At 45.2% G+C, this 12,511-nt stretch overlaps 1 protein-coding gene across 1 annotated transcript in view; it reads left to right on the top strand.

Annotated features, from left to right (window-relative positions):
- Positions 1-9,723, top strand: part of EDA (ectodysplasin A) — a 50,414-nt gene extending 40,691 nt beyond the window's left edge. The window contains exons 3-8 of the mRNA XM_079961429.1: positions 1,789-1,815; positions 4,486-4,647; positions 5,299-5,333; positions 6,137-6,188; positions 6,894-7,024; positions 9,334-9,723. Coding sequence (XP_079817555.1) covers positions 1,789-1,815; positions 4,486-4,647; positions 5,299-5,333; positions 6,137-6,188; positions 6,894-7,024; positions 9,334-9,585 — 659 coding nt within the window. The 3' untranslated portion in view covers positions 9,586-9,723. The remainder of the gene's footprint in view (positions 1-1,788; positions 1,816-4,485; positions 4,648-5,298; positions 5,334-6,136; positions 6,189-6,893; positions 7,025-9,333) is intronic.
- Positions 9,724-12,511: the final 2,788 nt, after the last annotated feature.

The raw sequence follows: 12,511 nt of genomic DNA, 5'->3' as shown, positions 1-12,511 counted from the left end.
AGTGGTATTACCCCTCCCTAACACACCATACATAAATACAACATAGCAAAAGTAGTCATAAACAATAAATAGAACATTTAAAAATACACAACAAACTGTACAATGTCCACATGAATCACTACAAGATCTAAGATAAAGATAAGAAAGAAAGAAAGAAAGAAAGAAAGAAAGAAAGAAAGAAAGAAAGAAAGAAAAAGAAAGAAGGAAGGAAGGAAGGAAGGAAGGAAGGAACCAGCAACAAGCCCCCCTGCTGCCACCCAAAACAGAACCCTCTAAACAACAACACCCCAGCCCAAGATTCTGTTCAGCAGCCTCAGCTTTTGTAGCTGGAATGAGTCAAAGCTCCATCCTCCCTGGCAAGGTGGGAAAGGCCTGCAAAAAAGGGAGTTGGTCTCCCAGGACTCATAGCCAATATGGTCTTGGGGAACTGCCAGCTCTGTGGAATCATATGATTGTAAAGGGACACCAAGGGTCATCTACTCTGACCCTTTGTAATCCAGAAATCACAACTAAAAAAAGCCCTGGCAGATAGCCATCCAACCTCTGCTGAAAACCTTCAAGGAAGGAGAGTCCACCACCTTCCGAGGGAGAACATGCCACTGTCAAAACGGTTCTTGCCACCAGAAAGTCCTTCCTAACATTTAGGAGGAATCTGCTTTCATAGAATCATAGAGTTAGAATGAACCCCAGTGGTCATCTAGTCCAATCTGAACAAGATGCCAGGTTTTCGCCCAGCGACTTATTTACAATAGGAAGAGCTTCTCCCCTGGCGCCGGGTGTCTGGAAAATTGGAAAACTATCCTTCTCGTTTTGCGAAGGAGGTCAGAGGGGCTCCTTTAATGCCAGGTAATTAAAGCCACCTTTCCCTGGAAGGCGATGTCAAGCCATTTCACAAGACGCTTCACTAAAAGCTTCATTTACTAGAATGACTTTTGCCAAAGGGGAACCAGAGCCGGCTCTTAACTGATGGGGGGAGGGGAGAGATGGGGACGGTGCCCCCTTTCTCTTTCACACAACAGAAGGCATCAGCCACCCTCGGAGGTCTTTATTTGACTTGAAAACCAGGAACCTTCCAGAGTGTGATCCTTAATAGATGATACAAAAAGTATGTCCACAGGCTGGATAGATGTCTGCATGCATGCACCAAAATCTCATCATTCATTCCTACTTGGGCTGGAGAAGAGACTGAGAGGTGACGTGACAGCCATCTTCAAATACCTGAAGGGCTGTCACAGGGACGATGTTACAACAGTAGTTGAAAATTAATTTGCTAGGCTGGTGAGGAGGCTTATCTTCAAAACTATGCTTCCACTGGGTGCATAATAAAGCAATGCCAAATCCTATAAAAAGCATCTGGAGGTTCTCTAGGCCTTGTCATAATCTCAAGTTATGTGTCATTTTCTCAATTCTAGCTCTGTTCCAGAGTGAGTGGTACCAAGTACCCAGTGTAAGATTTGGGGCTGTCTACCATCAAGATCCAATGAGCTGCTAAGATGATTTATAAGACCAGCTCTTTCAACAGTACATCTACACTGGTATCATCAAAAGGACTTAGTCACATTAATAGCATTCTAGGATTCATTTGTGGTTTTTAAGGCCTTCTGTCAGGGACTCTTCAGCTGTGATTCCCGCATTGTAGGGATTGAACTTGATGACCTTTGGGGATCCCTTCCAACTCCAGCATTCTGTCATTCTGTCTCCCCATGGTTCCTTTAGGTGGGCATTGATGTCAGTAGATGCGATACGTAATTTCAAGTGACTAAAATATCTCTTCTTGTTCTTTTGCAGGTGCAAGCCCAACAAAAAAGAAAAAAGGTAAGCAGAAATTCAGACCTCTTCTGTCCTGCTTTGGGCCAGTCACTGTCTCTCAGGCTAACCTACCTTACAAGGTTGTTGTAGGGATTAAATGAGGACTAGGAGCTGGGAGACCAGGGTTTGAATTCCCAACTCAGCTTTGAAGCTCCATGGGTGACCTTGGGCTGGTTGTTGCCTCTCAGCCTGGCCTACCTCACAGTCTTGTGGGGATTAAATGGGAAGGGGGAGACAAGCCACTGTGTTGCAGTTATAGAGTGTTGGACAAGGACCTAGGAGAGACCACTGTTCAAATCCTCTCACTCAGTTATGAAGCTCACAGGGTGAGGCTGGGGGCCAGTCACTGCCTCTCATTTTAACCCACCTCACAGGGTTGTTGTGGGGAATTAAATAAGGAAGGGGAGAGAACTCCCTGAGCTCACTGGAGGAAAAGAAATGTGAATTACAAATGCAATAAATAAACGCAGTAAGACAGCGGTCATAGCCTATGATTGATCCAGCAGGAAGAAATAGCTGCTAAAATCCTATAATTGGAGGCTTGGAAGGAACTCCCAAGGGTCACGTAGTGCGCCCCCCCCCCCACAATGCATGAATCAGAGCTGTTGATTCCTGGTGGTTGTGCTTAGCTCCTTTGCAGACTGAAACCCCCTGCCTTGACCTTAACCCTAACCACAGCTGCCTCTGAGCTTTACGCTCCATGCTCGCCTTACCCCAGGAGACCTGGAGAGAAATAAGCAGGGCAAAACCAGGGCCTCTCTCCCTTGAGGTCAAACCCAGAGGCATACAAAGGTCTTGGCCAGGCCACTGCTTCCACATTCTCTGCCCCTCTCCCTCTCCCTTTCCCTCAAGAGGGAGGCTAGTGAGCAGAACATCCTGACAGACTAGCATGGCTTGAGGTAAAAATGTCTTCACAGGCAAAGTTGTATCTCCTGGTGGAGCCAGATTGGCCCTCAGACTGGATTTTTCCGTGCCAAATGAAGAATTGTAGGAAGCACAAATGTTGAAAGCTTTCAAACTCATGCTAGGCCCAACCAAGAGCTCTCTTGCTATTTCCGCCTCTTTTCAAAGGTTTTTGGGTTTTTTTTTACAAAGGCCTCCATGGAATTGTAGGAAGCACAAATGTTGAAACCTTTCAAACTCATGCTAGGCCCAATCAAGAGCTCTATTGCTATTACCGCTTCTCTTCAAAGGTTTTTAGTTGTTGTTTTTTTACAAAGGCCTCCTTGGTATTATTGTGGAGAAGCTGGTAAACTGTAGGCTGGACAAAGTACGGTAACTGTTAGGTGGATTTGTAGCTGGCTGGCTGACGGAACTCAAAGAAGGTTTACTAATGATTCCCTGTCATCCTGGGGGAAAAGGGCAAGTGGGGTACCGCAGGATTCTGTCCTGGGCCAGTTGTTGTTATTCAACATCTTTATAAATAACTTCGATGAAGGTATGGAGGGGATGCTCACCCAATTTGCAGATGACACCAAACTGGAAGAGCTAGCTAATGCCACAGTAGACCTTAACAGATGGGAAAACTGGGCCCAAACCAACAAAATGAATTTCAATAGGGACAAATGTCAGGTTGTGCACTTAGGCAGGAATAACCAGCTGCTCAAATATAAGATAAGGGACATCTGGTTTGCCAGCTGTATATGTGAAAAGGATCTAGGGGTCTTTGTGGACCACAAGCTTAACATAAGTCAACAGTGTGATGCAGCAGCAAAAAAACCCCCTAATGTTATTCTCGGCTGCATCAACATAAGTATAGTGTCCAGATCAAGGACCCAGAGCAATGGATTCCAGTTACAGGAAATGAGATTATGACTATAAACATCAGGAAGAACTTCCTGACAGTAAGAACTGTTCAGAAGTAGAATAAACTCCCACGAGAGGAGTGGACTCTCCTTCATTGGAGGTTTTGAAGCAGAGGTTGGATGACCATCTGTCATGTAGGATCTAGATGCAACTCCTGCATTGCAAGGGGTTGGACTAGATGACCCTCAGGCTCCTTCCAACTCTATGATTCTAAGATTCAAAGATTTTAAGAGCTGTGTCGAAAAATTTAGAGGGGGCTGATCGCACTCCTTAATGCACTAAACTGATGGATATTGCCCTGCTGGAAAAACTAACTAATAAGCTGAGAGTCCACAGAGGCTAAAGAAAACAGATGATTTTGTACCTGTTTTGTCAGTCTTCATCTTATTTGTAAGCAAGGAGGAACGTAGCAAAAGACCCTGCTTGGCCCACAAATGAATATGGCTGAAACAGGGACTCAGGGCATTGAATTCTTGAATTCCTTTTCCGTAGCATGATAGGGCCCGTGTTTTGTAACGGTGCCTTGTTTAACCATTATGTCTAAGCTGTAAATAGTTCCAATCGCTACATTCCACGCATTCATGTACTTGTGGTTTATTTATTTTGGTTTTATTTTATGTCTATTTTTATTCGGCAGTGCTCTATAATTGTATATGGACTATGTATATTGTCATTAGATGCTACTTGATTACATAGTATTTTGCAGAATCTCATATAACCTTTAAAAAAAAAAGGAAACAAAGAAAAAAAACCTATGTTGGCCAGAGTCTGTGGCAGGGGAGAGTAGTGGCCAATCAGTTCCAGTTTGTGTGTTGGAAGAAAAGTGGGTGCCTGTTCAGAAGCGAAAATTAACACGCACTGTTTCCGCAGGCAAAAAACATGGCCCCCCAGGACCACCTGGCCCACATGGACCTCCTGGCCCCCCCGGAATCCCAGGGATCCCTGGGATTCCTGGCACCGCCGTGATGGGACCTCCCGGCCCCCCAGGACCTCCTGGCCCCCAAGGCCCCCCTGGCCTGCAAGGCCCCACTGGTAAGTGCTGCTTCAGCAAAGGGCGATCATAAGAGCAAAACAGGCCTGTGTAGCCAGGACAGGATTAACTCCATCTTTCCATCCATCAGCTGATACCACAAATGGGGGGAGATGGCCTCGCAGGCAAAACTGGAGCTTCTGGTGGGTCAATATTGAACATTTGGGCAAAGGGGAAATGCCAGTCATGGTGGTTCAAATGCTGAACCACCTGGCTATCCCTGGCTGTAATGTAATAATATAATATAATATAATATAATATAATATAATATAATATAATAATATAATAATGGTAAAGGAACCCCTGACCATTAGGTCCAGTCATGGCTGGGGTTGCAGTGCTCATCTCGCTTTATTGGCTGAGGGAGAAAGGTGTACAGCTTCCGGGTCATGTGGCCAGCATAACTAAGCTGCTTCTGGTGAACCAGAGCAGCGCACGGAAACGCCGTTTACCTTCCCACCGGAACGGTACCTATTTATCTACTTGCACATTGACATGCTTTCAAACTGCTAGGTTGGCAGGAGCAGGGACCGAGCAATGGGAGCTCACCCCGTCGCGGGGATTCGAACCGCCGACCTTCTGATTGACAAGTCCTAGGACCTGTGGTTTAATCCACAGCACCACCCGATATTAATACACATTCTGTTTTGCAGGTGCCATGGATAAAGCAGGACCTAGAGATGTACAGGTGAGATATCTATCCTGAGGGAAGAATGACAATGAATCCTCATCTAGAAAAACTCTCCCTTCTAGCTAGCCTTTATTGAACAACAACAAAAAAAGCCCTTCTTAGTTAAGCACAGGAGGCAATGATGGCTACCAACCTGGATAGCTGTAAAAGAGGATCAGACAAATTAGGGGAGGAGGAGAGAGTTATTGATGGACACTAGCCATGATGGCTGTGTTCTCTCTCCACAGTTGGAGGCAGCAGTACTTCTGAATGCTAGTTGTTGAAAACCACAGGAGGGGAGGGGGCTTTTATGCTTGAATTCTGTTTGCTGATTTCCCTTTAGGGCATCTTGTCAGCCGCTATGAGAACAGGATGCTGGACTAGGTGGGCTGGGAGCCTGATCCAGCTAGGCTCTTCCAGTGCTCTTATGGAACTTCCAAGTCCAGAGGCAGTCTATCTCAATTCCTAGGCTCTTCAGGGTATTTGGCTGCTGCAAGAACAGCATACTAGACTAGGTAGGGCCCCACTGATCTGAAACAGCAGCCTCTCCTGAAGGTTACAAGCACACAGACTCTTCCTGTAGCTAAAAATTGTTGAAGAGCAACTATGGTGGTACTCTTTGCCTATCTGAATCCCAAAGAACCTTTTCCTTGGTCACCCAGAACCTCTAATATAATCCTAGAGTTGCTGAGATGGAAGGGACCCAAAGAGTCGTCTAGTTCTCAAGTGCAGGAATCACAAGCAACACAGGAATCTTTGGCACAGTAGCTTTATGTGTGCCTAGCAAAAGTAATTTCAAGCGGTCCTCTTTTAATTTGCAGCCGGCTGTTGTTCACCTTCAAGGGCAGGGATCAGCGATTCAAGTCAAGAATGGTAAGAATCCTGAGGAACTGGACTTTGGAAACTGCACCCCTTCTTCCTTCTTTGGTTCCATATCTTCTAACAAGGTGGGTGTGGGGAGAAAAGGCCCATCCCACGTGGCCATAGCATCCTAGTATTGTAGAGTTGGAAGGGATCCCAGGGGTCATCTAGTTTCACCCCCTGCAAGGCAGGCCTCACAGCTGAAAAATCCCTTAAAAACATCATGTGAATGATGGAATCATAGGGTTGGAAGGAACCATCAAGGGTCATCCAGTCCAACCCACTGCAAACGTAGGTATCCCAGCAAGAGAATCTCCAGACAGGTCATTAATCACCTTCTGCTTAAAAGCCTCAAATGAATCAGAATTGTAGAGTTGGAAGGGACCCACAGAGGTCATCTAGTCCAACTCTCTGCAAGTTCAGGAGTCACAGCTCAAGAAAACCCGACAGATGGCCACCCAACCTATTTAAAAACCTCCAACGAAGCATAGAATTGTGATGTTGGAAGGAGCCCCAAGGGTCTTCCAGTCCAACCCCCTGCAATGCATCTAAAGTATTCCTAACAGGTGGCCCCTCGACCCCGGTTAAAAACCTCTTCCTTCCAAGCCCCCATCCGCTTGCCTGCCAAGCGGCTGTTGCCTGTGTTCACGTTGCTCTGGTATTTTGTCTCTCCTCATCCCAACGGGTACTGAGTGACTGCCATTTTCTCATACTGAGATCTTTCAGGGGGAGTCCTCAACGACTGGTCCCGCCTCGCCCTGAACCCCCGTGTCTTCAAGCTGCATGCCCGTAGCGGGGAGCTGGAGGTGCTGGTGGACGGCACCTACTTCGTCTATAGTCAGGTAGAAGTGAGTACGGTCTGAGTATGGTACCTCTGAAATGCAAACCGCCTGGGTCGTCCGGGGCGGGGGCGGCTTTGGAGCAAGCAGAATGTGTCTTTATTACTTACTTTTAAAATCTATTTCTATTCTACCTTTCCTCCAGGGGTCTCACGGTGGCATGCATATATTTCCCCATTCTATCCTCACAACAACCCTGCAAAGGCAGGTTGGACTGAGAGTGACTGGCACCCAAGGTCTTACCCAGTGAACTTAATAGGCAATTGGGGGATGTGAACCCTTGTCTCTCCTGGGTCCTAGTGCACTTTACCCATGCAGCTGAAGGGGCTCACTCAGTGGTGACCTTGCAGGGCCAGTCTCAGCCTCACCTACCTCTCAGGATTGTTGTGGGGGATTTAATGAAGAATACACCGTGTACGCCACTTTGATCTCCTTGGAGAAAAAGATGGGATATAAATTTGATAGATAAAGAAGTGTTAACATCCTTTAATTTTTTTAAAAAAATAATACTTTGTTGGCTTGTTAACAAAAAAGGTGCAAACATAACAAAAAGAATTAAAACAAGAATGGAACATTTTTGTTTTCTTAAAACAAGAATGGAACATTTTAAAGCATCACAGCCTGGAAGGACAGAAGTATCCAACGCAGCTCTGAAGGGATAGTAAAGGATCACTCATGCAAAGATCCAATTTACAAGTAATAGAGTTTTCTAAAACATAAAAAGTATTCTCCATCTCTGAGTTCCATCACTAGCAAGAATAAACTCTGTGTAGTCTTGGACGAGCCAGACATAGACACTATGCAGTACGTTAGCTGTTGTTTCCTCATTACAGGGGGTGAATTAGATGACCCTGGGGAGTACAGTTCTTTTAATGGTCATTCAAGCTCTGCCCTTTAGATGCTTTTAGATTATGACATACTTTTCAAAAAGGTTTTCAGCCAATTAACCAAATCCTTTTCCTCCCAGTCTGGGACATTTTGCTTCCATGCTGCTATCCCGCTGGAAAAGGCCTTCTGTTCCTATTCCCAAAATAGGGTGGCAGAGAGAGAACACCGTGACAGAAGGAGGTGCTTTGTTTTCAATCCAGTTGCTTGCGTATAAACAGGTCTCAAAGCATTGTAGGGTTGGAAGGAACCCCCAGAGGACATCTAGTCCAACCCCCTGCAGTGCAGGAATCACCAATGGCAATCCAACCTTTGTTTAAAAAGCCTCCCATGAGGGAGAGTCCAGCACCTTCCAAGGTCATTTATTCAACTCTCAAACAGCTCTTGCCTTCAGAAAGTTCTTCATAAGGTTTTGTCATTTGACTCCATTGGTTTGGGTCTTCTCCTCTGGAGCAGCAGGAAAACAGCTGGCTCCACCTTCCAGGGGACAGCACATCAGATGTTGGAAGACTGCTATCAGGCATTACTCTCCAACATCTGCTAGGTTCTGCCTGTCATGTTCTTGCATCCTTCTTAGAGTTTTAAAACGGTTGCTTCCCTTCTGCATTTTTTTATGGCTGGCTTTCTAAACGTTTTCATGCTTTATCACAACGGTGCAATACTCCCAGCCATTCTTGCTCCTCTTGCCATGATGTAGGGCAATACAAAGGAAATGATCAAGAGGGTGGAGCAACTCCCTTGTGAGGAAAAGTTGCAGTGTTTGCGGCTTATTAGTTTGGAGAAACAGTGAATAAGAGGCAACCATTATAGGAGTTTATTAATGATGCCTGGCATGGAGAAAGTGCAGGGAGAAAAGCTTTTCTCTCTCTCTTTTGTAACACTGGAAACTCATGGACATCCAATGAATCTGAATGTTGGAAGGTTTAGAACAGGTTTTTAAAAGTACCTTTTTGGCACAGTTTATAGTTAAACTGTGACATTCACACCCCACAGGAGGCAGTTGATGGCCACCAACTTGGCTTTAAAAGAGGATTAGGCAGATTCATGGAAGCGTGGAGGACTTTTGATGCCTACAACCCATAATTGCTGGGCTATGCTGTTGCAGTGCTTCTGAGCACCAGTTGCTGGAAACCACAGAAGGGGCAGTATTGCTCTTGTGTTCTTGTCCTGCTTCCCACAAGGAACTGTTCAGCCTCTTTGAAAACAGGATGTTAGGCTAGATGAGCCATGGGCCTGATTCAGCAGGCTAATCTTATGTTCTTATGAAATACTCTAGGGCTCTTCATTTATTTGAACAAGAAACGTGCTGATTGAAGGTCACTTGGGCATTTCAGTTGCCCTTAGAAACAGAGGTAGAGTTGGAAGGCACACCAGGGGTCATATAGCCTGGCCCCCTTGCCTTCTTAAAATAATGCCCTTTCACCCCTGTCTAGGTATATTACATCAACTTCACGGACTTTGCCAGCTACGAGGTGGTGGTGGACGAGAGGCCCTTCCTGCAGTGCACACGGAGCCTCGAAACGGGCAAGACCAACTTCAACACCTGCTACACAGCCGGGGTTTGCCTCCTGAAAGCCCGGCAGAAAATCGCCGTGAAGATGGTCCACGCAGACATCTCCATCAACATGAGCAAGCACACCACCTTCTTTGGGGCCATACGGCTGGGAGATGCTCCAGCATCCTAGAGGGGACTTGGACAGGGAGAACGGACAAGGGATATTTATTCATTGGTGCGGCAGCAGGAAGGAAGGGCATAAAAAGGGGGTCCCCTCTGGGTTTTGCATTAGGGAAAAGGAGATCCCCTAGCATACACTAGGGAAAACTGAGGCTGGGGTGGGATCATATCACTCGGTTCTCTTTGACAAGCAAACGTTGGATCTTAAAATGAGACTCCTGGATATAGAGCCATGTGATCCATGGCCCGTCTGTGCCAATTGTCGTGGAATATTCAGGTGCCCTGTGCCCAGTAACTTGTCCCTAAGTCAGTTCACTGCCTCATTCACTGCCCCCCTGAGTTGAGTTTAAGAGGGAATGCAGACCTTTGCAGGCAAAGCAGGCAGACTTGTGTACCAGCATCACCAACCCTAAGCTGGGGGAACAAACAGAGAAGCCAGTACTTCAATAGGAGGTTGCTGAACACCTTTTTCATGTTCAGATGTAGTCAGATATTGAACAGGCTGCAATTGGTAAGGATCCCATAAAAAATTTGGTGTTCGAGGACACTGCACATGGATTTGATGCTTACCTTTTACCCAATTTGTGGGGAAATATTTTTAATTCTAACTCTGGTACTCAAAAGTTGTCACCTACTCAGAAGGACCTCCACCATCCCAGCAAGTGACATTAAGAAACACTGCTGCCTCCAGATGTGGAGGTGGAACATAACCACAGTTGTTAGTAGCCGTTGATAGCCCCCTCCTGCTCTACAAATTTGTCCAGTCCTCTTGTAAATGCCATCCAAGTTGTTGGCCATCACTGCCTCCTGTGGGAGGGAATTCCACAGATTAACGAAAAATTGTTACTCCCCTGCAAATTCCTCGGGTTTTGACCATGCTGGTAGAGTGGTGGTTCAGCTCCCCACTGCAGCTTAGGGTGGCCAAAAGGGTCCACGGGCACAGGGGAAACGGCCAGGCGGGCATGTTCTCCACTGTATGGTCTGTATATAGAATATACATAATGTACATAGACAGGGATGTAAGTTTACGTGAATTGTCGATATTTTCCATTGCAAATAAAACTTTTTCCAACCTGATTTTGGATGCTGTGTTTGGAATGGTCAGGCCTTCAGTCGGAGTGTGGGGAAATCATAGAAACGTAGAATTGGAAGGTATCTCATCCAGCCCACTACAATGCGGAAACCACTAGATTGTAGCAGTGGAAGCAACAGGTGACCATCCAATCTCAGTTTAAAAACCTCCAATGAAGGAGAGTTCACCTCCTTTCAATGGAGTCCGTTCCATGGTCGAGCAGCTCTTACCATCAGAAAGTTCATCCTAAGGTTTTGTCTCCTTTGTTGTCACTTGAAGCCATTGGTTTATCTTCCATGTCACAGCCCTTTAGATGTTCAAACTCCCGGCAAGGCAAGAACCACAGTTCAATAATCTTTGACGGGTGGCCATCCATCATCTGTTGACAAACCTCCAGTGAGTCAAAGATCAGAATTGTAGGGTTGGATGTAACCCCCAAAATTCATTTAGTCTAACCCCACTGCGATGCAGGAATCCCAGCTTAGAGAATCTGCCCATCACTTGTATGGAGTTAACGCTTCTATAATCCTAAAACCTTGAAACAGATGGCATACCAGTGGGATCCATACTGACTTGCCTTCACTGATCCCATAGAGAAATAAGAGTTGAAAGGGCCCGTCCCCAAGATTCATATAGTCCCAACACCCTTCAATGCAGGAACCACAGCTGAAGAAGCCCTGACAGATGGCTATCTGACCTATCTTTAAAAGCAGTTTTGAATCCATTGGTTTGGAGCCCACCCCCCCGAGCTGCAGTGTAGATATCCTCCTTTCCAAGCATGACATAAACCTGTGTCCCTTCCATGCATCACCTTGGTGTAAGACTCTTAATCTATGGTACAATTTGCAAATTTGTTGTCTGTGGCGACAGAATTTTCCTCACAGGCTTTCTGAGTCTCTTCAGTCCATCCTCACACCATTTTATTCTATTCCTCTTCATGAAATGAATTTCAGGAAGCACCAGACCCTTCCTGACAACTCCTACAAATAATTTTATCCTTAAATGCCTGGCGGAAGAAGCATTTTTCAAGGTAAAACTTTTCAGTCAGCTCACCAGGTTTGTAGAGCCATTGGATTCATTAGAATCCTAGAACTGTGGATTTGGAAGGGAGCCCCAAGGAACACTTAGTCTGCAATGAAGAAATCGCAACAAAAACCATCCCTACATTATTATTTTTTATTTCCTGTACTGCTTTATGATTTTAAGCGAAATAATCGCATAGTGGTTTGCAAGCTATATTCAAACATCCAATAAAATATTCCAAAATAAAACATCACAGAAAAAGATAAAATATACATTCAAAAGTAAGAGGAAAATGTAATCTTAGGTTAAAGGTTTCAAAATACAGTGGTACCTCGGGTTACAGACTCCGCTAACCCAGAAATAGTACCTCGGGTTAAGAATTTTGCTTCAGGATGAGAACAAATCGTGCTCCAGCGGCACGGCGGTAGCAGGAGGCCCTATTAGCTAAAGTGGTGCTTCAGGTTAAGAACGGACCTCCGGAATGAATTATGTACTTAACCCGAGATACCACTGTAGGACATAACACACAAAGGTCACTTATAGAATGCACATTTAACACAGCAAAATTAACAAAAAAAGCAAACATTTCAAAATAGAGCCGTTCTAAAGGGGGTCCAATGTAGAATATGTATTTAGAAGCATAATTAGCAGAGGAATATTGTCTTAGACATTAGAACATACCTGCTGTTGTTGCTTCAGCTGCCAATTACGATTATTACTACATTTATTTATATTTTGCCTTTTCCCAGCCTGGGACTCAAGGTGGCATAGAGAAAATGGCACAGTTAAAATACAGAAAACTAAAAACACCTAAAAGATAATAAAAAGTAATTCAATTCAG

The sequence above is a fragment of the Podarcis cretensis genome, assembly GCF_951804945.1.
Source record: "Podarcis cretensis genome assembly, chromosome: Z".
NCBI lineage: Eukaryota > Metazoa > Chordata > Lepidosauria > Squamata > Lacertidae > Podarcis > Podarcis cretensis.
This window is presented reverse-complemented; position numbering and strand designations above follow the sequence as displayed.